The sequence below is a fragment of the Chlorocebus sabaeus genome, chromosome 16 (assembly GCF_047675955.1).
Source record: "Chlorocebus sabaeus isolate Y175 chromosome 16, mChlSab1.0.hap1, whole genome shotgun sequence".
NCBI lineage: Eukaryota > Metazoa > Chordata > Mammalia > Primates > Cercopithecidae > Chlorocebus > Chlorocebus sabaeus.
The window spans coordinates 52141934-52168562 of NC_132919.1; the positions used below are offsets into that span (position 1 = coordinate 52141934).

General features: G+C 45.2%; 1 protein-coding gene across 1 annotated transcript in view; it reads right to left on the reverse strand.

Annotated features, from left to right (window-relative positions):
* The window catches only part of RAB37 (RAB37, member RAS oncogene family), a 76276-nt gene extending 55827 nt beyond the window's left edge, over positions 1 to 20449 (reverse strand). The window contains exon 1 of the mRNA XM_008011862.3: positions 19978 to 20449. Within this exon, the coding sequence (XP_008010053.1) occupies positions 19978 to 20049 (72 nt within the window). The 5' untranslated portion in view covers positions 20050 to 20449. The remainder of the gene's footprint in view (positions 1 to 19977) is intronic.
* Positions 20450 to 26629: the final 6180 nt, after the last annotated feature.

Sequence of the window (26629 nt, forward strand, 5' to 3'; positions counted from 1 at the left end):
CCCTCTCTCAAGAAAACAAGGAAGTGTCTACAAGAGAGAATAGATTACTGGATATACTGTTTTTTTGTTTTTTTTTTTTTTGAGACGGAGTCTCACTCTGTCGCCGAGGCTGGAGTGCAGTGGCCGGATCTCAACTCACTGCAAGCTCCGCCTCCCGGGTTCATGCCATTCTCCTGCCTCAGCCTCCCGAGTAGCTAGGACTACAGGCGCCCGCCACCTCGCCCGGCTAGTTTTTTGTAGTTTTTAGTAGAGACAGGGTTTCACCGTGTTAGCCAGGATGGTCTCGAGCTCCTGACCTCGTGATCCACCCATCTCGGCCTCCCAAAGTGCTGGGATTACAGGCTTGAGCCACTGCGCCCGGCCCTGGATATACTGTTTTTATCTAAAGTTTTAGCCCTCTGAATGGGTGGCAGTCTGAAAGGGACCTTTTCATATTCTCAGAAATGGGTTGATAGTCATGAGCCAGTCCAGTCAATTCCAGAGTTGGACAGAGCAGATCTCTGCCTTGTGGTCCTGACAGGAAGTGTCTGGGTTCTCTCTGTGCAGTGCTATGACTGTAGGAGTCAGCTGCTAATCCAGCCCGGTTTGCTCAAGCCTGAGCTAGAGTTTAGCGCGCTAGAGAAGTAGCTGGGGCGAGAGGAGGGAGGCAGATATACACAAGAGTCAGGAAAGGAAATTGTTTCATAATGTCTACAGATTTGTATCTGGGTGTAGTCTCCGTCGTATTCCTGCGCCCCGTCATGACTTTGCTAAGGCAGAGTTCGGGTGGCTGGCTAGCACGTTTATTGCAAAAGAGAGAACTTAAATATGGTTCCTCAGGTCTGAGTGAGGGTAGCATTTACTATCTTGCTGTATGATTTCCAGGAAAGCACATTCTGTTAAAACAAACTCCAAGATTTCTAAGCACTCAATCCTGATTGAGTGCCTAATTATTTATAGCCATCTAAAGTTGCTGGGGCTTCCCTTCCTGGTTTTTGAATTATTAATATTTAAAGATTCCAGGCCAGGCATTGTGGCTCACGCCTCTAATCTCAGCACTTTGGGAGGCCAAGGTGGGTGATAGATTGAGCCCAGGAGTTTGAGACCAGCCTGAGCAGCATAGGGAGGCCTGCAGAAAGGATATCTCCACCAAAAATAAAAAAATCAGCTGGGCGTGGTTGTGCACGACTGTGGTTCCAGCTACTCCAGAGGCTGAGGGGTAGGATCGCTTGAACATAGGAAGGTGAGGCTGCAAGTGAGCGGATATCATACCGCTGCACGCCAGCCTCGGGGACAGAGTGAGGCCTTGTCTCAAAAAGTATTCCTCTTGATAAGCCTGTAAGGTTTGGACAGCCTCCTTTTGAGAACTATGTGCATATCATTGGCTTTCAGAAGACAGCACTGTTTGAGAGTCAATCGAGGGAGAAAAAAAAACACTGAGTTGGCAACCTCCAAAATCCATGGGTAAGATAAATTTGCACTGAAGTGAAGTGAAAGGCTACCTTTGCTTGACATCTTAAAAAAATAGAGCTCACAACTGCTTAGCCTTGGAAAGCGCAGACTGCTGGAATTGATTGATTTCATGTACCAATAAATTTTTAGATTGGCAAGGACAGATACAGTGATCAGCCTTTTATTCTACCAAGTAGGCACATTTTTATTTTTTATTTTTTGCTTTTTAGTTTTCTTTGCCAAAGTCAAATATGTCTGAACCAAGTAGGTAAATTCTTATTCAATTTTACTTCACTGGAATTGGTAATTGACCAGTTCATTGAAAAAGTTTGTCAAACCCGGAACTCATAAAAGAGATATACTGTATGTTTTCTTTTCTTTTTTTTTTTCAGACACAGTCTTGCTCTGTCATCCCAGCTAGAGTGCAGTGGCACAATCTTGGCTCACCACAACCTCTGCTTCCCGGCTTCAAGCGTTTCTCTTGCCTCAGCCTCCCAAGTAGCTGGAATTACAGGCATGTGCTACCATGCCTGGCTAATTTGTGTATTTTTAGTAGAGATGGGGTTTCACTATGTTGGTCAGGCTGGTCTTGGACTTCTGACCTCAGGTGATCTGCCCGCCTCGGCCTCCCAAAGTGCTAGGATTACAGATGTGAGTCAGCCACCATGCTCGGCCCACACCTGGCTAATTTTGTATTTTTAGTAGAGACAGGATTTCACCATGTTGACCAGGCTGGCCTTGAACTGACCTCAAGTGATCCACCTGCCCCAGCCTCCTAAAGTGCCGGGATTACAGGTGTGAGCCACTGTGCCCAGCCTATTTTTCCTCTACATGTTTTATTTTGACTTAAAATATCTAAATGTGTAGTTATTAGCAAGTATTTTGATGTAGACCTAAAGCCTTTGCTTTGCTTACAAGTCTGCTGAAAAGTGGGGCCCATTGCCTTTCTTGCACAAACCACACACTCATGGTCCTGGGGTTTCAGTTCCAGTTTCTTTAAAATGAAGCAATAAATTCTAGAAACTTAGGAAGCCACCTGATTGCAAAATCTTTCTTCATTTTTGTGCATTTCTTTCCAATATTTTACAGTTCTCTCATTCATTCCTAATTTGATAGTATTTTAAAAAGTGACAGGCTTTTACAGTCTTTCCAAAGCACTCAGTTTAGTTTTTGTAGAGATAACAGTTCTCTTTTTTTTACTCTTATTTTATTGGTCAATAGTCTTTCTGTTTAAATTCCTTTGTTTTTTCTTTTCCTTTTATTTTTTATTTTATTTATTTATTTATTTATTTTTTGAAGCATAGTCTCACTCTGTCACCCAGGCTGGAGTACAATGGCGCGATCTTAGCTCACTGCAACCTCAGCCTCCCAGGTTCAAGCAATTCTCCTGCCTTAGCCTCCCAAGTAACTGCGATTACAGGCACCTGCCACCATGTTCGGCTAATTTTTTTGTATTTTTAGTAGAGATGGGATTTCACCATGTTGGCCAGGCTGGTCTCGAACTCCTGACCTCAGGTAATCCCCCTGCTTTGGCCTCCCAAAGTGCTGGGATTATAGGCATGAGCCACCACGCCCGGCCAATTCCTTTGTTTATGGGTGAATTGATTCAAGTACATCATTCTAGTTAACACGTACGACCAACATAAGCAAGTATGGGCCCAAACGCATTCTTGTTAACCAGGTACCGCAACCATCAGAGCAGAGAAGAGCCCGCCAGCTGTGAGCACTCAGTCTCAGGCTTAATCAGTGTGCTCCAGTAAGAGATTGAAGGTATCGGTTGACCTAATAAGTTGGTTAAGCGAGGGGTTGCTTAAAGTTTCTACTCAACAATCCATTGTCACCATAACTTCATAAAAGAAAGGACCTTTGAGCACCCTAAGTCTCGGGATGATCATATTTCCTAAGAAAGGACAGTTGGTAACATCTACTGGTGTGTGTGTATCATTTCCTACCCATCAACTGGTACTTGGTCAGGGGTTGGTACTTAGGTATGGACTCAGAATTGGCAGCCATGGATCTGGTTCACACTGTTCTCCAGGCATGGATCCTCTCCACCATGTCTCTGTCCGCTGGTGTAGTGAGTCTTCCCCTGAGGGCCTCTAGTGACCCTCTTTGTTTGGAGGCTGATGAAAGTTATCACTCATGAGGGCTGTAGAGCTCTTCATTAGTTGTGAAAGGGCCCCTTGAAGCAATCAGATTCCTCCTGCCCCAGCACAAGCCCCTTCCCCAAAGTAGTCCACTGTGACCACATCCTCACATGGTCCTGTCCTGAGGGTCTGCAACTCTTGCATCAAGAAAGGGTGTGTTGGCTGGGTGTGGTGGCTCACGCCTGTAATTCCAGCACTTCGGGAGGCCGAGGCAGGCGGATCGCCTGAGGTCAGGAGTTCGAGACCAGCCTGGCCAACATGGCGAAACCCCATCTCTACTAAAAATACAAAAATTAGCCAGGTGTGGTGGCACATGCCTGTAATCCCAACTACTTGGGAGGCTGAGGCAGGAGAATCACTTGAACCTGGGGGATGAAAGTTGCAGTGAGCCAAGATTGCACTACTGCACTCCAACCTGGGAGACAGAGCAAAAGTCCATCTCAAAATAAATAAATAAATAAATAAATAAATAAAATAAACAAATAAATAAAATAAACTCATTTGTTTTCCTGGAGATACCTCTGAGGAGGGGCTCAGAATTAAGGGAGGGGGAAGACTGTCCCCCAAGGTCAGAAATACAGAAGCGACATTCTGCACCCTTGCATAGTAGAAATCTGCTATGAGCAGAGCAGAGCACTGGCACTTGTTGGCGTTTACATGCAGAATGCTGCCCTCTATCAATGACATGGAGGGTTTCCACGACAGAGAAGCAACAGGTCACAGACCCTGATCTCAGCTATACTTCCCAGTGCCTGCCCTCGGTTCAGTGGAAAGAGTTGCGAAATTCAGACGGTGCACTCATTTCAAAACCTCACACAGCCTGTGCGAAATTAATGATAAGCAAAGAAGGACTGTTCCCCAGAGATCTTGCATCCTTGCACTGTAACATCCAGCTGTCTGGCAGGTGGCAAGGGAAAGAACCAGTGGAGAAGTAGGTACAGTATGTCAGTTTAAAATATAATAAGAGGCTGGTTGTGTGGCTCATGCCTGTAATCCCAGCACTTTGGGAGGCCTAGGCGGGTGGGTCATTTGAGGTCAGGAGTTAGAGACCAGCCTGGCTAACATGGCAAAACCTCATCTCTACTAAAAAAAAAAAAAATGCAAAAGTTAGCTAGGTGTAGTGGTGTGTGCCTATAGTTCCAGCTACTCGGGAGGCTGAGGCAGGAGAATCACTTGAACCCGGGAGGTGGAGGTTGCAGTGAGCTGAGATGTTGCCACCGTACTCCAACCTGGGCAACAGAGCGAGACTCTGTCTCAAAAATAATAATAATAGGCTGGACGTGGTGTCCCACACCTGTAATCCCAGCACTTTAGGAGGCTGAGGAGTGTGGGTTGCCTGAGCTCAGGAGTTCAAGACCAGCCTGGCCAACATGGTGAAACCCATCTCTACTAAAAATACAAAAAATTAGCTAGGCATGGTGGCATGTGCCTGTAATCCCAGCTACCCAAAATGCTGAGGTAGGAGAATTGCTTGAACCTGGAAGCAGAGGTTGCGGTGAGCCGAAATGGTGCTAATGCACTCCAGCCTGGGTGACAGAGTGAGACTTTGTCTCAAGAAAAAATAATAATAATAATAAGATATGAGGGTAGATGGGAGAGTACGTGGAAGACGTGGAGGTAGAGTGAAGGAGAGTCCATCCAGGAGCAGTGCTGGTGCTTGCAAGGCTTGGCTTGCCTTCCTGGGCTTCTTACCCTGCAGTTGGGTTGATGGAGGCAAATCCCCAGGGGATGCTGTTATTTGGCTCTTCCACACCTAAGACCCAATTAACAGTGACTAACTGCATTTGGGCCTGCTTCATCTGAGCACCTCTGCCTGCAGGGTCTTGAATCCACTTTGTGAATGAATGTCTGCCATTGGCATTGATTTTGCTTTGGTGTTTATCCTGGGCCAGGCTGAGATTGTCACCTGGGCTTCACTAGCATTTCTGGAGGTCAGTGATAAAGGTGTTTGGGGGAGCTCCCAGTCCAAGCCTTCCCTTGCCTAAGGACCCTGGGAATCTAGGAAGGGATAAGCAGAAGTTGAAGCTTGGGTTGGGGTTTCTCTTTTATTCCCTGCCGAGTGCCCTTGAACAACCACTGAATATCTCTCAGATCTCTTTTCTCTTCTACAAAATGAAGTATAACTAAAAAAGTGCCACAGACCCACCAGGCTGTGATTTCAAAGTAGCCAAACTAGGGCAGGGCGCAGTGGCTCCAGCCTGTAATCTCATAACTGTGGGAGGCTGAGGCAGGCTGATCACTTGAGGTCAGGAGATCGAGACCAGCCTGGTCAACATGGTGAAACCCAGTCTCTACTAAAAACACAAAAAAATTAGCTGGTTGTGGTGGTGTACACTTGTAATCCCAGCTACTTAGGATGCTGAGGTGGGAGAATCGCTTGAACCTGGGAGGCGGAGGTTGCTGTGAGCTGAGATCGTGCCACTGCACTCTAGCCTGGGCGACAGAGCAAGACTCCATATCAAAACAAAAACAAAGTAACCAAATTAACCTTCTGTCCCATGGCTATCTCGCAAAGTGGATCTCAGCTACCTGTAGGAGGCTCCTTTGTTTTTTATTGTTTTTGAGGCAAAATGTTAGCATTTAGTAAATGTAGATGGTAGGTACATGTGTCATTTTCTTTTTGTTCTTCTAGTCTTTGTACCTTTCTATGAAGTTTCAAAATTTCACAACAAACCATGAATTTTCATTTATCTATACAATGGAATGCTATGTAGTGATGAAAAAGAATGAAGGTAAGAATGTGTGTAACAAAATTCCTATGATGGATCTATCTGTCTGTCTATCTATCTATCTATCTATCTATCTATCTATCTATCTATCTATCTCACAGGTATGTATAAATAAACACATATATATTTTTTTACACAGCAATTTCATTTTCTTTTTTTCTGAGACAGAATCTTGCTCTGTCACCCAGGCCCGAGTGCAGTGGCAAAATCTTGGCTCACTGCAACCTCTGCCTCCCAGGTTCAAGTGATTCTCCTTCCTCAGCCTCCTGAGTAGTTGGGGTTGCAGGCACCCACCACCATGCCCGACTAACTTTTTAGTATTTTTAGCAGAGATGGGGTTTCATCATGTTGGTCAGGCTGTTCTCAAACTCCTGACCTCAAGTGATCCACCCACCTCGGCCTCTGAAAGTGCTGGGATTATAGGTGTGAGCCACCATGCCCAGCCCATCTTTATTTTTAAGATATGTATTTTGAAACAGTGGCATTCTCAGGAAATTTTTTCTTTGTTTTTCATGTTTTTAATTTTGCAATTAAATATATTAATAATAATGACTCTCTTGACTGGGTGTGGTGGCTCACGCCTATAATCCTAGCAGTTTGGGAGGCTGAGGCAGGTGGATCACTTGAGGTCAGGAGTTCATGACCAGCCTGGTCAATACCATCTCTACTAAAAATACAAAAAAAAAAGAAAAAGAAAAAGAAAAAGAAAAAATTTAGCAGGGCTTCATGGCACACACCTGTGATCCTAGCTACTCGGGAGGCTGAAGTGGGAGGATCCCTTGAACCTGGGAGGAAGAGGTTGCAGTGAGGAGGCAGAGTGCATGCCACTGCGCTCCAGGGTGACAGGGACTCGTCTCAATAAATAAATAAATAAATAAGTAAAATAATGACTCTCATTATTCACTAACAGCCACCAATACAACCTTATTGTTTGTTCAGCACAATGCTCAGATCACAAACATGACCCCTGTCTGCTTCTTCCCCTGCCTCTATCACAGCCACTTACCCCTGAGGACTTGCCCGCCCATCCACCCTCCGACTGTCTGATCTGCCTTCCAGGCCACACTTCCTGCTGCCCGTGACCCTCGCAGATGCTGTCCTGGGGATGCAGCCACCCCTCGACAGTGAATGCCACTGTGGTGCTGCCTATTCCTTTGCCATCTGACCCAGAGCATAAGATGACTCTTCCCTGGTGACTTGGGGCACATCCAAAACCAGGCGTGGTGTGAGGCCATCAGAAGGCAGAGATGCCCCAGGGAATAGCTCAAAACTACGGCACAGAGCCAGGCTCAGACGTTGCAGCAGGGGTTTTTGTTTGACAGCAAGAATGGCTACATAAAATAAAAATACAGGGATCGTTGTACAAATATTATTAAGACTTTAAAGATGGCGAATGCAAAGTGTTAAGCCAAATGCAGGGTCCTTCTAAGTGCAGGGCCTTATGTGACTTTGTAGGTGGCATACCCATAAAGCTGGCCTTGTTTGGTGCTTTTCTGCCTCACTTCTCATCTGTGTTCATGTAGCCTTGGGCTGACACGCCCTACCCAGCAATGGAAAAATTCAGGCGTCTCCATAGCAGCTAACCATGGTCCTTAAGAGAGGTGGAAGAACTTCCCCTCATTCCTGTCTGAGCTCCGCTTCCTGAATCCTCATTCCCTTCTCCAATCAGCCTCTTCCCAGGATGGTCCACTGCTGGATCATCTATTTCCTTCAGAGAAAATTCTACTCCCACCCATAGAGGGAGGTCTGGCTTTGCAGCCCCAATAAGTCGATCGCTTCATAGGGTGACAGCAATTTATTTCCCAAGTCCAGTCATTAATAATCCAAATCCAGTTATTCAGTCTTAAATGACACTACGTGGGAGGCAGCGAGAGCCCAGTTCAGGTGGGACTGTGACAAGTCCAGTTCATTTCTTTTCAGTCACTTCTCATTAAAGATTTAAAAATGCTGGGACCCAGCCTTGCCCGGGATTACCATGGGACATCTGTTGTTTTTGCATGGCTAGCCTCCAGATGACACCATCCCATTTTCCCTGGAAACTATTTTCTTCCACCGTTTTTTTTTTTTTTTTCCGAGACGGAGTTTCGCTCTTGTTGCCCAGGCTGGAGTGCAATGGCGTGACCTAGGCTCACCGCAACCTCCGCCTCCCGGCTTCAAGTGATTCTCCTGCCTCAGCTTCCCGAGTAGCTGGGATTATAGGCATGTGCCACCACACCTGGCTAATTCTGTATTTTTAGTAGAGAAAGGGTTTCCCCATGTTGGTCAGGCTGGTCTCGAACTCCTGACCTCAGGTGATCAACCCACCTTGACCTCCCAAAGTGCTGGGATTATAGGCATGATCCACCACACCTGGCCCACTTTATTCCACTCTTGATCCACAAGATTGGGTGGGATTGACTCCACCTTCGGGGTGGACATGTGACCCAGGCTTAAGCTGTCCATCGTGTTCTACCCTCTGGCTATAGTATTGGTTCAGGGGTGGGCATGTGACCTGGGCTTAAGCTGTCCATTGTGTTCTACCCTCTGGCTATTCTATTGGTTCGGGGGTGGGCATGTGGCAATTTCAGTCTCCAGCGAGTGTTGGATCTAGGACTTTGGTTGGAACTGGGAGCTGTGAGGATGTGATCCTGGGGCTGCTGTCAATGATGGGGCCCCATGAGGAGAAGCCTGCCTGTGAATGGAGCCAAGTCAGAGAGAAAAATGAGAGAGAGAGACAGAGAGTGAGGCTGAAGTCACTGAGAGTCCCTGGGTCCAGCTGAGCTCGATGCCAGCTGCACTTTCCAGGTTTCTCTGGTACAGGAACCAGTGAATTCTCTTTTCGGCTTAAGCTGATTTGAGTTGGGTTTTGTCACTGGAAATCAAGTGTCCTGATCATAAGATTTCCCCTTTTGCAGTCAAGAATAATGCCTGTTCTCTTTACACACAGTGCTGGGGAAATCAACTGGGATGATTTATGTGCAAGTTTTCTGCAAGTTGGAAAGTGCTGTTGGAATGGAATGACCTAGGATGCAGAGTTAGCTAACAGCAGGGACAGGGCTCAAGCTTGGTTCTTTGGTACTGAAAGCCCAGTTCTCTTTCTCTGCTAATGAGCTGCCTCCTACTCTAAGAAAATCAGTGAGCAGGGCAGAAGGTGGTCAGGACAGGTGGTGGACAGGGCAGGTGGTGAACAGGATGAGGGTGAAGAGGGAAGGCAGTACACAGGACAGGTGGTGGACAGAACAAGTGATGGATGGGGCAGGTCAGGTGGTGGATGGAACCAGTGGTGAACAGGACAGGTGGTAGACAGCACAGGTGGTGGTCAGGACAGATGATGGCCAGGGCCTATGCTATCCTGGTTCTCATGTGTCTGCTGTCTGGAGGATACCTGGTTTCAGGGAAAGGAGAGTGTGGGTCCTGGAGGACATGCCTGCAGAGCTCACCTGGCCTCTCCCTCTGTCTTTCCCAAGCCTCTCTTTGTGTGCCACGCTGCCATCCCAAGGGCTAGGATCCTGGTGTTTTGGGTGTGGTTGAGTGCTTTTCAGCTTCTGTCTTTGGAGATGTTCATGGAAGGGATCCAGCTTTGTTTCTATGTGTTGGACTCTGCCATGCTTGGACAGGGGTCTTTGCACTGGGCACTTCTCAGAAGTGCACCAGGAGTCTCTTCCTTTCTTGGACATGGGCTTGAAGGGATCCATGTGTTGGGGGCTCAGAGCCCTCTGACCTTCAGAGGTGAGATCCCATCCTGTGACTTTGGGCTTTATAGCCCTTCAGATCAGTCAATCAGCCAGGAACCAGAAGTTGGTCTTGGCTAGATCAGCAAGCATTTGACCTGGTCCCCAAGGGCCCAGCTTCCCATCATATGAGACTAGAGGTCTTTGACCTTCATGGGCACCAAAGTCCATGTGGCACATTGGGCTGCAGTCAGATGTGGCCTTAGCCATCTCTCTCTATGCCATCCCTCTGATCCACCCAGCCTGCTGGACTCAGCTCCTTGGGGAATGAAGAGTGGGTTTTGTTCCTGGGGACTGGCATGTGGTGCCCAGTAAATGTTTGGTGAATTGATCCTCAGGATTCTCAGGCAAAAATATCAGATTTCAAGGGGAGCACGTGGACATGGGTGGTGGTGGGATACAAGGAAATGACCCCAATCACCTTTCTACTCTTTCATGGTTCTTGCCCCTGAAACCCAAGTCCATAAGACTCTGACACAGACCTTGAGTGAGATGCAAGAAGAAGTATGAAATGACAACTTCTGGCGATGACTGACAGAGGTTTCCGAAGATGGAACATCCCTTCCTTTTCCCTTATCATAACCAGGTCAAGTCCAGGGAATTCTCAAGCTCAAAGGCAACGGGTTCTTAAAGGATTGCAGGAAATACAGACCTGGAGAGAACAGAATGACTGCCCAGCCCAAGGCAGTTAAATATATACAGCTGAGGGAGGCAGAGATGGGGCAAGGGGTCGGGGAGAGGACCTAAGGGTAGAAGGGGCCGGTGGGGTCGTAGATTGAGGCTGTCCCTATAGTGTAGCCAGTTACCAAATCATGTCAGCCTGATAGAATTAAACATTTGAATCCTCCAAGTTCCATTTTTCCCCCTGGATTTCATGCTTAGCAAACAATCTCCTGATTATAATGTGGCTTGGCATCTAGGGCAATACATGTCTTGTGAGTCTGATTAACATCAGCCTGACTGGAGAGATGGAGCCACTCTTGGGTGAGTGAGCAAAACCGGCTCTACATAGTGAAGGCCACACAATGGACTGCGGTCAATGCCCTAAAGTAGTGACCGTCTGTGACCCTCTTGGTGAAGCCCCTTGTCCTCTCCTGACTCTATCCCTCTGCCTGTCTACCTTGCTTGGATTCGACTATAGACAAATTTATTAATGTTTCCGCGCCTCAGTTTACTCATCTGTAAAATGAGATTAAAATAGGATTGTTGTAGGATTAAGTGAGTTAAGAGATGCTAAGTGCTTAGAATATTACTTGGCATGCAAGTGCTGTCTAAGGATCTGCTGTGATGATTCCGGCTTCCACAATGCCAGCTGTGACCTTGAGCAAGTCTTTTTTTTCTTTCTTTCTTTTGTTTTTTTTTTTTTGAGACAGAGTCTTGCTGTGTCACCCAGGCTGGAGTGCAGGGTCGAAATCTCAGCTCACTGCAACCTCTGCCTCCTGGGTTCAAGCAATTCTCCTGCCTCAGCCTCCTGAGTAGCTGGGATTATAGGCATGTGCCACCACACCTGGCTAATTTTTGTATTTTCAGTAGAGACAGGGTTTCAACACATTGGCCAGACTGGTCTCAAACTACTGACCTCGTGGTCTGCCCGTCTCAGCCTCCCAAAGTGCTGGGATTGCAGGTGTGAGCCACCATGCCTGGCCATCTGGCCTTTGTTTCCCCGTCCTATTAATATGGAATTAACAGTAACATCTGGAAAAAGCATATGTTAAGTATAAAATATTTTGGCATATATTAAAGTGTTTTGTAAATGGTAAATGCTGCACAAATAAACCATATGCTTATTTGGATAATGTATTGGGAACAATTATTAGTCTTACTGGGTCCCTGTAGATTATAGTGCAGAGATGATTTTTAACATTTCTCACCTGATGACTGAATGAAACCTGAGGTGAGACCCAGAGAAGGAGGAAGAATCTGGGTAAAGGCAAGGGGGGAGGTGAGGAGGGAGATTCCAGGGGCTGAAAGCGAGTGTCTGCCTCATGTGGACTGGGTACCAGACTTTATTCCCTTCCGAAGCTTACACGGCTTCTTAACGTGAACTTGGGGAAGGTGTTACCAGTTCCCGACTCTCTCCTATGGCTATTGTTCTAATAAACGACAGTTCCGATTTTTAATAAACAGAGTTGCTGGGAGATGGTATGAATGCAAAAATCAAACAGGAGAGGGAGGAAGAAGAGGAGGATAAATGTTTGCTTTGTCTTGTCTTTTTTTTGAGACAGAGTCTTGCTTTGTTGCCCAGGCTGGAGTGCAGTCATGCAACCTCGGCTCACTGCAACCTCACTGCAACCTCAGCCTCCTGGGTTCAAGAGATTCTCCTGCCTCAGCCTTCCAAGTAGCTGGGGTTACAGGCTCCTGCCACCATGCCCAGGTAATTTTTGTATTTTTACTAGAGACAGAGCTTCCCCATGCTGGCCAGGCTGATCTCGAACTCCTGACCTCAGGTGATCTGCCCGCCTTGGCCTCCCAAAGTTCCGGGATTACAGGCCTGAGCCACCGCACCCAGCCTGCTTTGCTTTTTTTTTTTTTTTTTTTTTTTGAGACGGAGTCTCGCTCTGTCGCCCAGGCTGGAGCGCAGTGGTCGGATCTCAGCTCACTGCAAGCTCCGCCTCCCGGGTTCCGGTCATTCTCCTGCCTCAGCCTCCCGAGTAGCTGGGACTACAGGCGCCCGCCACCTCGCCCGGCTAGTTTTTTGTATTTTTTAGTAGAGACGGGGTTTCACCCTGTTAGCCAGGATGGTCTCGATCTCCTGACCTCGTGATCCGCCCGCCTCGGCCTCCCAAAGTGCTGGGATTACAGGCTTGAGCCACCGCGCCCGGCCCTGCTTTGCTTTTAAAAGGTTCATAACAAAAGATAAGAGGAGACAGAGAACAAAAACAGATGATCACTGGCCCTGCCCGCAGCTCATGAGAGGAAGGGTGCGTATGTATGCATGTGTGTGTGTGCGTGTGTGTGTGTGTGTGTGTGTGTGTGTGTGTGGTGGCGGCGGCCAGGGGCAGAAGGCTAGCAAGCAAGAGAAAATTTGAACTTAAACACAGCTTGGTTTAAGATACCTAAAAGCATGTGCGTTTGCAGAAGCACAAATGATTAAAGAACATCCTCATGTTGATGGGTAGAAACTGTCTGCTAATAAGCAAATGAGAAGGGAGGGAGTTGACTTTGGCATCAAGGTCAGGAACCATGTGCTAGGGGAATTCTTGAACCCTGCATGTCTCAAGTTATTTTCACTGTACCACTCAAGGCCTTGCTCCCTTTAGGAGCAGGGTGAGGGCTGGTGTCATCAGTTAGGGGTTAAGATTTTCCAGATCTGTTTGCTTGGAACTGTCTTGGCCCCGGAAAAACCTCCTCTGGTTAAGGGATGGGAGGATGTCCAGGGCCACTCCCAGCTGGGAACTGCATTGCCTGAGTGAGTTAACAAGGAGCTGTGATCTCCATTCCCACTCGCAGTCTCTAGGGACTGTTTCTCTTGCCTGAGAAGAGGAGGAAGGAAGCAAGAAGCGTATTGGGATAAGTTTAGATCCACTTCAAATGCCCAGTTCAACAATTCTCCAGCCTGGTGCTCACCTCTGGCTGTTTACTTCTACCCAGCCAGGTGGAGTTTCCTGCCCTGAAACTGAAGGAAGTCCCTCCCCAGAACAGCTTATAAGAGGAAACATTAGGGCAGCAACACGAGTGAGTCTTAGACATTTTCTCACAAAAGGCCCCAGGGACCACAAATTAAAGGGAAGGATGCTTAGGAGAGGAAAGCCTGAAGAGTTTGGAAAACGACTTTGAGGCATTGAACTGAGTCACCATCATTTCCTGCTGAGGTTATCCTAAGAGAACTAGCAGGCACCACTCCCCACACCAGCTGCCTGCTCTGGGATCTGGGCGGGACCGACCTATTAGCCAAAGGAGTCCCAGACGGTCCCAGATTGCCAGTGATGTAATATACACTTCATTTGTTTATCTGTAAGCCTTCAGAGCAAGCAAGAGAGGAAAACATGCCAGTGGAAATATTATACAGGGAGCAGCTAGCTTTTCTTGCCTTTCTTGTTTGTTCCTGAGCTGACAATAGAAATCTTTCGAGAACAGGAGCTAGTGCACTTTGAAAACAAAATGTCTTCACTTACAGGGCATGGATTTTTCTGTGGATTTGGATTCTTTGAGGACAAATTTGCATACCATTATCATTGTTTCATTGAAAAAAAAAAAAGAAGCACCTGTGGGATAGAGAATGGGAGAGGAACACAGAATGGCGAGTATGGTCTTTTGTTGTTTTATTTGTCTTTCCCTTGTACAATTTTCTGGCAGGGAAGGACAATGCTGTTGTATCCAGACCTTTCCCTAGGATTAATGGGTGACAGTCCCATGGGGAGGGAGCTAGTTCGTTTGTGGAACTCTGTATCTCCTGGATGTTAACTTTATTTTTCATTTTTTAATTTTAATTTTTGTGTGTGTGTGTGGGAGGGGACAGAGTCTCGCTCTGTTGCCCAGGCTGGAGTGCAATGGTGTGATCTCGGCTCACTGCAACCTCTGCTTCCTGGGTTCAAGCAATTCTCCTGCCTCAGCCTCCTGAGTGACTGGGATTGCAGGTGTGCATCACCATGCCTGACTAATTTTTGTATTTTTAGTAGAGACAGGGTTTCACCATGTTGGCCAAGCTGGTCTCGAATTCCTGACCACATGATCCACCCACCTCAGCATCCCAAAGTGCTGGGATTACAGGTGCGAGCCACCATACCAAGCCTGGATGCTAACTTTAATCAGAAGCCATAAATAAGAGAGGACATTTCAAACTGAGTCAGACATGACCTTTGCTTCCTGGGTCATTCTCCTGCAGGTACCCGTATCTATCTTAGGACACTTCTGGGATTATATAGAAGTATAGCCATTTGTGTGCATGCCTTCTAGGCCATAAGCTTAGTGAAGATGGGAATCATATGCATCTATGTTCTCGATAATGACCAGCCTAGTTCTTTACGCTTTGGAAATGTCCAATGCATGTTTGCTAAATGAATCGATGAGGCATGTGGACTTTTGAGGGACACAGAAATGATGAGATGGGTAGTAGAAGGAAGTGAAGAACAAGTGCAAGAGATGGGGGAGAGTGGCAGATATTACCTGCTTGCCTTTTCCTTTCACCCAGAAGAGGTATTAGAGCGGTCGGAGGAAATGGAAATACTTTGGAAGACAGAGACCTGGTAATCCCTTGTACCCAACGAGAACCAAGCCCTGGATGAATGGATGAGCAGCTTGCATTTTTCTGCCCCCTGCCCCCGGTCTTTCTGAGGCTGACTTTGTCCTAGGAACTCTTTGTCCCTCTGGAAGTTAGACTGGTATGTGGGTGTTCCTTAGAGCCCTGGTGATGGGGAATTAGGAAGTAAGTGCTTGAACTGAAGCCCTTTTGTCCAAATTCACTGGTATCTGGGGCAAAAGCTTGCCCTCTCTGTGAAAATGAAATGAAAATCTTTTCATTTTCCCAGAACTCAAGGTCAGACCGTGGCACAGTAGGGCCCCTACCCCGTACCATTGCCCTGGATGGCTCTCGAAGCTGGTGGCAAGAGAGAACTGAGAGTTCTCTGAGGAAAAGAGCAACCAGGTTGCTCATTTGTTTTAAATTATTTAGTCGCATCAAATATTCAGATTTGTGGCAACAACTCTATTTAAAAACTCCGGGCACATGATGGATGAGCTCAGTGTTTTCAGTCAGTTCCCAGTTTCCAGCCCATCCTCCGGGAATCTTCTAAGAGTTACCTGGGCTTGCCTGGGTTAGCCGCCAACTACCGGGACCAGCTAAAGTGCAAGAGCTACACAATGCCTGTGATGATATTTGGCGTACATTTTTCATATAAATGAATTTCATCATGTCCCATACATTGCCTTCAAGAGAAAAAAGATATTCAACTTAGGAAGTCAGAACTGGGATGTTTGCATAGAAGTCACGCTTTTTGTATAGGCGGGTTGTGTGAGTTTGTTTCCATGGACTTCGGACTTCTGCCTGTGAAATATGCGGTGTGTGTGTTTCTGAGGTTCTCTGTGTATGAAGCTGCTGCTCTTCTCACAAAGCTCATCATTTTAGGTGAGACTGAATGTGACACCCATTGAAGCCGCTTTGGAGCCCAAGATGCATGCCCTAATACTTTTTTTTCTTTTTTTTCTTTTTAAATTTAAGACAGAGTCTCACTCTGTCACCAGGCTGGAGTGTGGTGGTGTGATCTTGGTTCACTGCAACCTCTGCTTCCCGGGTTCAAGTGATTCTCCTGCCTTAGCCTCCCGAGTAGCTGTAGCTGGGACTATAGGTGCGTGCCACCACACCCACTAATTTTTGTATTTTTAGTAGAAACGGGGTTTCACCATGTTGGCCAGGATGGTCTCGATTTCCTGACCTCATGATTCTCCCTCCTCGGCCTCCCAAAGTGCTGGGAGCCACCGTGCCCAGCTAGTACAACCACTTTTACTGAATGCTTCCTATATTCCAGATATTTTATATATATGCTTTACATTATATTATCTAACATCCTTGCTCAAAAATAATAAGGCAGGTATTATCATTCCTATTTTATAGCTAAGAAAAGTAAGACTCACAGATGTTGCTCAAAGTCACATCAAGGTTTGGCTTATTCCAAGCCTGGAGTTTCGTTTCATCATACAACAATGTCTCCTCTCTGGCAAGTTTCTAGGACTACCCTACATAACATCTGCTGCGCTGTCACAGTGCAAGATGATACTTCTTCCTCTATAATGATAATCTCCGGGGGAGGGTGTGTGGCAAGCAGAATGTGGGAGGGGGGCTCTTGGGAAGCTGACAAGGCTCTGTTTGTTTCTCTTGATAGTGGTTACACAGGTATGTTCACTTTGTGATGATTCACCAAGGTAGACACATAAGATTCAGGATTGCTTGGTGTTTGTCATTTTTCTTTTCTTTTTTTTGTTTTTGTTTTTGTTTTTTGAGATGGAGTCTTGCTCTGTTGCTGAAGCTGGAGTGCAGTGGCATGATCTTGGCTCACTGCAGTCTCCACCTCCTGGGTTCAAGTGATTCTCCTGTCTCAGCCTCCCTAGTTGCTGAGATTACAGGAGTGTGTTACCACACCTGGTTGATTTTTGTATTTATAGTAGAGACAAAGTTTCACCATGTTGGCCAGGCTGGTCTTGAACTCCTGACCTCAGGTGATCTGCCTGACTCAGCTTCCCAAAGTGGTGTTTGTTATGTGTCAATAACAAGTCTATTTAAAAAATCATTTCTCCATACTGGGCATGGTGGCTCATACCCATAATGCCAGCACTTTGGGAGGCTGAGTGAGTGGATCTCTTGAGGCCAGGAGTTCAAGACCAGCCTGACCAACATCATGAAACTCTGTCTCTACGAAACAATAACAACCAAAAAATTAGCCAGGCATGGTGGCACATGCCTGTAGTTCCAGCTACTGAGGAGGCTGAGGTGGGAGGATCACTTGAGCCTGGGAGGCAGAGGTTGCAGTGAGCTGAGATCACACCGCTGCATTCCAGCCTGGGAGACAGAGTGAGACCCCACTTCAAAAAAAAATTTATCCTAGCAATTAATGTTGGAGGGGAGCCCTGCTTCTCATGGACAATAGACACTAATTAATCAGTGGGAACTCCTTGGACTCTACTACATAGTAATTTTTAAAATAATACAAATAAGTTGATGCCCTGCCCCTTTACAAAAAGCGTTTTAAGTGGATCACAATAAAACATCATGCACAATCATAAAGTGGTATTAGGAGGAGGTTGTCAGCACTATATAGGAAGGAAAACTTTCCTTACATACATATGTCACTCTGCTGGGCATCACAGAAGGCTTAAGGCTGGCTTCCACTCTCAGGGTGCTCACACAGCCAAGCTGATGACACTGAGCCTTTACTAGTAGTAAATAGACACTTGCCTCTAAATATATTGGAACTTGTTGGAATGGGTTCCCACTCTCAATTTGGTGATCAATAAACTCAAAGGAAGTAAAAGTTTTCATGGACTACATCCTACATCTCATGTGTGGGTAATTGAAATGGAAAATACCACATCTGATCAATATTTTGAATAATCTGAGCTCCCAATCTTAAAGCTTTCAAAATGAATATTTATATGTTTATAGGATGGTATAAACTTGGAGAGACTCACTTATCTAGTTGCCAAGACAATTTTGTAATTGATTTGTAATTATGTTCCTCTGCTTGCATAAACTTTTTTTTTTTTTTTTTGAGACAAAGTCTTGCTTTGTTGCCCAGGCTAGAGTGGAGTGCAGGGGCATGATTTTGGCTCACTGCAGCCTCTGCCTCCCAGGCTCAAGCAATTCTCCTGCCTTAGCCTCCTGAGTAGCTGGGATCAGATGTGCATACCACCATGCCCAGCTAATTTTTGTATTTTTAGGAGAGATGGGTTTCACCATGTTGGCCAGGCTGGTCTCGAACCCTTGACCTCAAGTGATCCAAAGTGAGCCTCAACCTCCCAAAGTGCTGAGATTACAGGTGTGAGCCACCATGCCTGGCCTCACATGCACTTTTTACTGGGCTAACTTTACAACATCAAATAGCACAGAACTTCTAGTTTACTTCAAACTGTGATGGCTTTAAAATTTCTAGACTGGGGTAGTGGTTATACATTTTTTATCCTTCCCTGTGTCCTAGTAATTCAGAGACCTGGAGGGAGAATATACATAGACTGTCAGATCTACAGACCTGCTTCCTTCAGTAGCTGATTTTCTTTCATTTGTGTCAGAAACAGGCAGCATGGCACAGAGCCATGCACCTAAAACTTTATTGTGCATATTTATTCCTAGAGATCTTGTTAAAATGCAGATTCAGATTCAGCCACTCTAGGGTCAGGGTTGAGATTCTGCTTTCTACTGTAATAAGTTCCCAGGTAATGCCAATGCTGCTGGTCCATGGACTGAACACTTTGATGAGAAGTTTAGTAAGGATATAGAGGAAAGAATACTACATATGGAGTAGTAATTTCTGGCTTTTAGTATCAGCCCTGCCATTTACCAGCTTGCTTTCTTGGACAAGTCATTTTGCCTCTCTGGGTTTTAGTTTCCTCAAATAAAAGCTGTGTGATAGAGGAGGAGGTTGGGTTAGGTTATTTCAAAGCTTGCATTCATAGTCTCTTCAAAGTGATGTTTTGATTAAAAAACTCCACCTACAGGATCACATACAGCCTTCCAAGGGACTAACAGGTGAACTGGCGTTATCAAAGCAGAAATTATAAGGGCTGGAGTAGGAGGGCATGGGAAAGTCAGAGAAAGGGAAGGTGAGCCATAACTTATCATGGCAAATATAAGGCTTTGATTCTTTCAGAGTGATGGATTTTGAATTAAAATTGTTATCCTGAGAGAGGCTACTATTTTCCCCTCCAACTGTCTTAGGGGGAGACCTGCTTTACTGAAAACTGAGTTGCATAAGAAACTTGAATGAAGGAAGCAATGGATGTGTTAGTGCTTTGAAATAAGCAAATGCTTACAGGGGCTGTGAGTGAGTCATGGCTGGAGGGAAGCTTTCTGGAGCCATGAGGGAGTCTGGTTTGAAAACAGCAGTTCATCTCTGCTACAGACCATTTCTCTAATTTCAGACAAATTGGCCAGAAATTCAGGTGTTTGGCCACTGCTAGCAGACGTAACAGGGACAAATGCAGTCTCCTACAAGGGTTAGGATAGCAAAGGTGCCAGGGGGCATACAGGGGCATAAATAGGCAAGGAGAAGGAGGGGTGAAAAAGGAACACAGATGATTTAAGTGAATGAATGAAGCTTCTGACCATCTGAGCCTCTGGAGGCAGCCCTTCCCCAAAAGCTCACCCATCTCTATTTTGAGCAGGAAACAGGATCAGACAGAAAGGGCTCCCCAGACTCATAGATACAAGCTAGTTTCTCATTAAGTCCCAAAGCAAAGTCAGGGGAGTGGAGAAAACTCCTGGTGCTGGCGCCTGTTCCAACGGTTAGGTTGGGAAATACGGGAGATATTTACCTTATGTAGGACGTGCTCGTTGAAGTCAGGGCCGGCTCCTCCCTGGTAGGAATCGGGTCTCTGCAGGTCCATGCCCGACTTGGAGCTCGCCACTCCGACTCTCCCTGCGCTCTGCGTCAGTGCTTCCAGGAGCTTGGTCCGAGTTCCGCTGGGTGCGGCAGGCTCGGGTCTGAGCCCTGCGGGCCGGGCCGCATCCGTTTTCAGCACTGGACAGTTCCCCGCAGCGCCGCGGCGCGGTACCAGGCGGGCAGGCGGCCACGCTCTTCCAGGACGGAGTGTTTCAGCACCAGGAACAGCGACTCCGCCGTTGTGCGCCTGGGACCAGAGTTCTGAGATCCTGTCAGCTCCAATCCCTGCCTCTTAGGACTCCAGGATGCTGGCAGGGACGCAAGATTTGGGTCCGGCTGGTGATCCCTGCGTATTTCATTCAGCTACCGGACTCCGGAGGCTCAGCGACCCGGCTGCGTTCTCAGGGCATTGCAGTCCCGGGAGCTCACCGGTCCTGATTCCGAGCGAACAGGCATCTCCGTCACCACGCAGCTTAGCGCAGCGCAGCTCTCCTCACACGTTTGCAGGGGCGAAGTCCTGCGGCGCTGGCGGCGCTTCTGTTTTTGTCCCTGGACGATTCTCTCCAGGATGTATGAGATAAATAGAGATTCTAAGCCTGAGGTCGACAGACGATGGGTCTTAGGTGTCCCCAAAGTCCCTGAAATATGCTAAATTCTGCTTACCTGCATTTTCCTAGGGAGAAGGTCCAGGGCTTTAATCACATTCTCTCCAGTATACTTGACCCCGAGAAGTTAAGAACAATGGGCCCAGGAGAGGCAGATGGTGGTTTGGTTAGGAGCACAGGCTCCAGGATTCAAATCTTGACTCTGAAAATTATTAGTTGTGTAACCTCGGGCAAATTAATCTCTCCTAAGTGTCCACAAAATGGAGATAATATTATAATAGTACCTGCCTCATGGTTTTGTTCTGAGGATTTAATGAGTTAATTCATGTAAAAAGCCTAGAACAGTGCCCGGCACGTACTAAGAACTCAATAAATGTGAGCTACTACGCTCTCCGGAAAGGGAAGGAAGAGCTCTGGCTACTTCCCCTAAACATTAGGGGAGTCCTGCTGCTGTGACCATTGATTGGCAAAATTGCATCATCACCTGTAATATGAGAGCGTGAGGCTGACCACCATGGGAACTGGAGGCTGAGACTGTGGCCCCTGGGATTATTATCAGATTACTAAGGACAAGTCCTAGTACCACCCACCGGCCCTTGGAGTCAGTATCAACATGAAAGGAAAGAGCCAGGCTTAGGGTTAAAAGAGTACATTTTACTCCTGGGTTTCACTCCTTTTTGGCTGAGTTGCGTGAGCCAGATCACTCGTGTTCCCTGGGATTACTTATGTTTTCTCATTTGCAAAATAGGTAAAGTAATCTATGCCCACTTTATTGGGTTTGGGGGAAGAGTGAGACAATGCATATGAAAAGTCTTTATTTTCTTTTAAATTGTAAAGCAAATTTCATTTATAAAGCTTTATTATTGCTGGAATCACTATACTGTAGATACTCAATGAATATTGATTAAATGAACAAAGCTAGGGAAACAATGTGCTTGTTTTATGAGATTCTCACTGGGCTGATTTTTTTTTCAGCCTGTGACAAATACATACCATCCGATGGTTGGAGTTCTTAATGTGAGGTGAATAAATGGATGAATGTATGTTAGGGGAACTTTGCAACATTGATAACGTTACACAAAGTTTTGCTTCTGTGCCTTTTTCTGGGGGAGGAGAAATCTCCAGAAGAAGAAATGAATCCCATAGATTTTATTAAGTTCTCAACGTTGTTTACACTAAAAAAAAAAGTACAGAATGAATAGCTTAGACTTGCTCATCTTAACTTTCTCCTGAGCTTCCTCAACAACCCTGACTACTATAGATAAGAAGATTCTAGAGGCTTTGTCTGGAACCTCACATTCCTTGGAAGGTTCACTTCTCAGGGTCTTGTTTGGAGTTCTGAAGGTTCAGAAACATTATTCTGTTTGTTCAGGTTTATAGAGCAAATAGCAGAGGATCTGAACCAATCCAGAATTGATGACGGAAGACTTTCATGAGAAATGATGTTTAAGCTGAGATCTGAAGGAAAAGTGGGCATTAGTCGAAGAGGGTGGTGGTGGTGAGGTGCTGCCAGGCAAAGCAATCAGTATATGCAAAGGTTTTAATGTGTGAAGAGCTGAGAAAAGACCAGTGTGGCTAGAGTCCTGAGAAAGACAGGAGAAGGGTAATGGGAGACCAGTCTGGAGATAGATAAGGACCAGATCATATGGATCTTGTTAAGGCTTTTGAACTTCATTCTAAGATCAATGTGAAACCATTGAAGGACTTCAAGTAGGGAAATGGCATGGCTAGATTTGGGTTTTAAAGACACTACTTTGGCTACTGTATAGAGAATGAGTTAAGTCAAGAATGAATGTGCTCTTTTATTGATTTATAAAATCGATTTTTATATTATGGGCATTAATCATTTATGTCATAAATATTGCATTATTTTCCATAGATTTCTTTTCTTTTCTTTCTTGTTTTTTTTTGAGACATGGTCTCACTCTATCACCCAGGCTAGAGTGCAGTGGCTCAATTAAAGCTCACTGCAGTCTCGACCTCCCAGGCTCAGGCAATCCTCTTGCCTAAACCCTCTCACCAGCTGGGACAACAGGTGTGTGCCACCATGCCTGGCTAATTTTTCTATCTTTTTTAGAGACAGGGTTTTGCCACATTGCCCAGGCTTGAACTCCTGGGCTTAAACAATCTGCCTGCTTCAGCCTCCCAAATTGGTGGGATTACAGGCGTGAGCCACTGCACCCGGCTGTAGATTACTTTTCAATGATTAACTTTGTTTATGCTTTTATTATACTGTATTAAAGTTGTTAATCTTTAAGTTTGGGCTGAGTATGAGCAGGCATTAGTTAGGCAGAAGAGATCAGAAGAAGGCATATTGTTGTGTGTGAACCCCAAATATCTGAGACAGCTCTCAGTCAATTTAGGAAGTTTATTTTGCCAAAGTTAGGAACACACACCATGACACAGCCTCAGGAGGTCCTGATGGCATGCTCAAAGTGGTTTGGGGGCAGCTTGGTTTTAAATATTTTAGGGAGACATGAGACATCAATCAATATATGTAAGATGTACACTGGTCCAGAAAGGTAGGGCAACTCAAAGTGGGGAGGGGGCTTTTTGGTCAAAGGTAGATAAGAGAAAAATGTTTGCATTCTTTTGAGTTTCTGATTAGTCTTTCCAAATGAAGCAATCAGACATGTGTCTATCTCAGTGAGCAGAGGGATGACTTTGAATAGAATGGGAAGCAGGTTTGCCCTAAGCAGTTCCCAGCTTGACTTTTCCCTTTAGCTTAGTGGTTTTGGGGTCCCAAGATTCATTTTTCCTTTCACATGAGCAAACAATAAAAGTGAAGGAAAGTAGGTATTCTTTAGAGAATGTGTCTGTTATATAACAATACTATTAATTTAGAATTACATATGTTGTGTGTTCCTATTCTTTTAAATTTGTTAAGATGTGTTTTGAGGTCTTATCTTGGTGAGCATTCTAGGTGAGGCTGAGAAGAATGTGTATTTGTTATTATGGGGTAGAGTATTCTATAAATACCAATCAGATTGAGTTGATTGATAGTGTTCTTCAAGTCAACTATATCCTTTATGTATTTTGTTCCTGCTAGATCTATCAGTTACTGACAGAGGGTTTTGAATTCTCCATCTCTACAGTGGATTTGTCTTTTTCTCTTTTTATTTCTATTTGTTTTTGCCTCATGTATTTTGACACTCTGTTATCAGGTGCATGTACATTGCTTGGAGAACTAATTCCCTTTGTTGTTAGGTAGGGTTCCTGTTTATTCCTAACAATTTTCCCTGTTCTAAGTCTTCTTTGTCTGAAATTAACATCGCCACTCCAGTTTTCTTTTGCTCAGTGCATTGTATAACTTCTTCCATCCCTTTATTTTTAAACTTTGGAGTCTTTATATTTAAAGTATATTTCTGGTAGGCAGCATATAATTGGATCTTCTTCTTTTATACCCTCTGACAATCTCTGTCCTTTAATTAGTGTATTAAGCTATTCATATTTAAAGTGATTGTTACTATATTTGGATTAATATTGACCATGTTTGTAACTGCTTTTTATTCATTTACAGATGCTACTGCTTCTGCACTCTGAGCAGTTTATATGATTTTTAAAAATTCTATCTTCTCTCAGAATATCAGTAAAAAATTCTTCTTAAAAAATTTTAGGCTAGGCACAGTAGCTCACACCTGTAATCCTAGCACTTTGGGAGGCCAAGGTGGGTAGATCACCTGAGGTCAGGAGTTTGAGACCAGCCTGGCCAACATAGTGAAACCCTGTCTCTACTAAAAAAAAAAAAAAAAAAAAAAAAATTAGCTGGGTGTGGTGGTGCGTGCCTATAATCCCAGCTACTCAGGAGGCTGAGGCAGGAGAATCACTTGAACCTGGGAGGCAGAGGTTGCAGTGAGCCAAGATTGCTTCATTGTACTCCAGCCTGGGCAACAAGAGTGAAACTTCATCTGAAAAAAAATTTAAGCAGTTCTCTTTAGAGTTTACGGGATATTCTCAAAACTAAACTAAATCTACCTTCAAATAACACTATTTCTGCTTCATGTGTAGTGCAGGTGCCTTAAAAACAGTATTCCTGAGTCCTCCCTTCCAGCCTTCTGACATTGCTATCATTTATGTCATTTATCCACATGCTATAATCATTAAATACTGACTACTATTGTTACTTTAAGCAGTTATCTTTCAGATCAATTAAGAATAGGAAAAATAAGATTTTTATTTGACCTTCATTCACACCTTCTCTGACACCCTTCTTTGCTTCATATAGATCCAAGTTTCTGATATGTGTTACTATCCTGCTTGAAAAAATTTTTTTTAACATTTCTTGCAAGGGAAGTCAGCAGATGACAAATTCCTCAGTTGTTTGTCTTATAGTATCTATTTCTTCCTCTTTTTTTTTTTTTTTTTTGAGATGGAGTCTCACGCTGTCGCCCAGGCTGGAGTGCAGTGGCCGGATCTCAGCTCACTGCAAGCTCCGCCTCCCGGGTTTGCGCCATTCTCCTGCCTCAGCCTCCTGAGTCGCAGGGACTACAGGCGCCCGCCACTTCGCCCGGCTATATTTTGTTCTTCATTTTTTTTAAAGAGATGGGATCTTGCTATGTTGTCCAGGCTGGAGTGAAGTGGCTATTCACAGGTAGAATTATAGTACACTGCAACCCCAAATTCCTGAGCTCACGTGATCCTTCTGCCTCAGCTTCTCAAGTAGCTGGGACTACCAGTGCATAGTACCATACCTGGATAATGTTTTAATTTTTTCCTAGACATGAACTCTTGCTATGTTGCCTAAGCTCATCTCGAACTTCTGGCTTCAAAGGATCCTCCTGCCTCAGCTTCCCAAAGGGCTAACACTACAGGCACACACTACCATGCCCAGTGCTTCTTCATTTTTGAAGGATAATTTCCCTGGATATAGAATCCTAGGTTGATGGTTTTTCCCACTAACACTTTAAATATTTTATACTACTGTGTTTTTACTTGCATACTTTCTTTTTTAAATTATTTTTTTCTAATTTAAAATTTTTATGGATACATACTAGTTGCACGTATTCATGGGGTACATGCTATATTTTTATGTAAGTGTACAGTGTGAATGAGCAAATCAGGGTAGCTGGGCTATCCGTCACCTTAAACATTTATGATTTCTTTGTGTTAGGAACATTCCAATTTCACTCCTGTAGTTATTTTGAAATATAAATTCAATTATTGTTAACTATAGTCATCCTGTTTTGCTACCAATGCTTGCATACTTTTGGAGGAGAAGTTTACTATAATTTTCTTTTTAATTTGATATGGAGTTTCGTTCTTGTTTCCCAGGATGGAGTGCAATGGTGCAATCTCGGCCCACTGCAACCTTGTCTCCCAGGTTCAAGCGATTCTCCTCCTCAGCCTCCTGAGTAGCTGGGATTACAGGCATGTGCCACCACACCTGGCTAACTTTGTATTTTCAGTAGGGATGGGATTTCTCCATGTTGGTCAGGCTGGTCTCGAACTCCCAACCTCAGGTGATCCGCCCGCCTCGGCTTCTCAAAGTGCTGGGATTACAGGCGTGAGCCACCGTGCCCGGCAGTTTACTATAATTTTCATTCTAGCCCCTCTACAGGAAGACTGCTTTTTCCTCCTTAGGGTTCTTTCAAGATTTTTCTCTGTCTTTGATTTTCCTAGTCATCACCATGAGAACCTGGTGGGGTTCCTGGAGATAAAGTCCACGAAAATGTGGGTACCCACCTAAGACCGACCCCCAGGAATTTCTCACTTTCAAATTAGTCCACACTCAGCCTCCAACAGTTCCTCAAAATTACTGTATAAGTGTTCCTACCAGCTCATGGTTCCAGTGGCTTCTGCTCCAGGTAAGTAGATCTCAGCTGTGACTTTCTGGATTCACCTGTCTCTCCAGATTTCAGAGGAGCAAGTTTCCCTGCAAACTCAGTTCTCTGATGGTCCAAGAAAAGTCATTGATTTTGAGCTTGTTCAGCTTTTTCCTATTGTAAGGAGTGAGGGTGATGACCTCTAGCTCTTCATCTG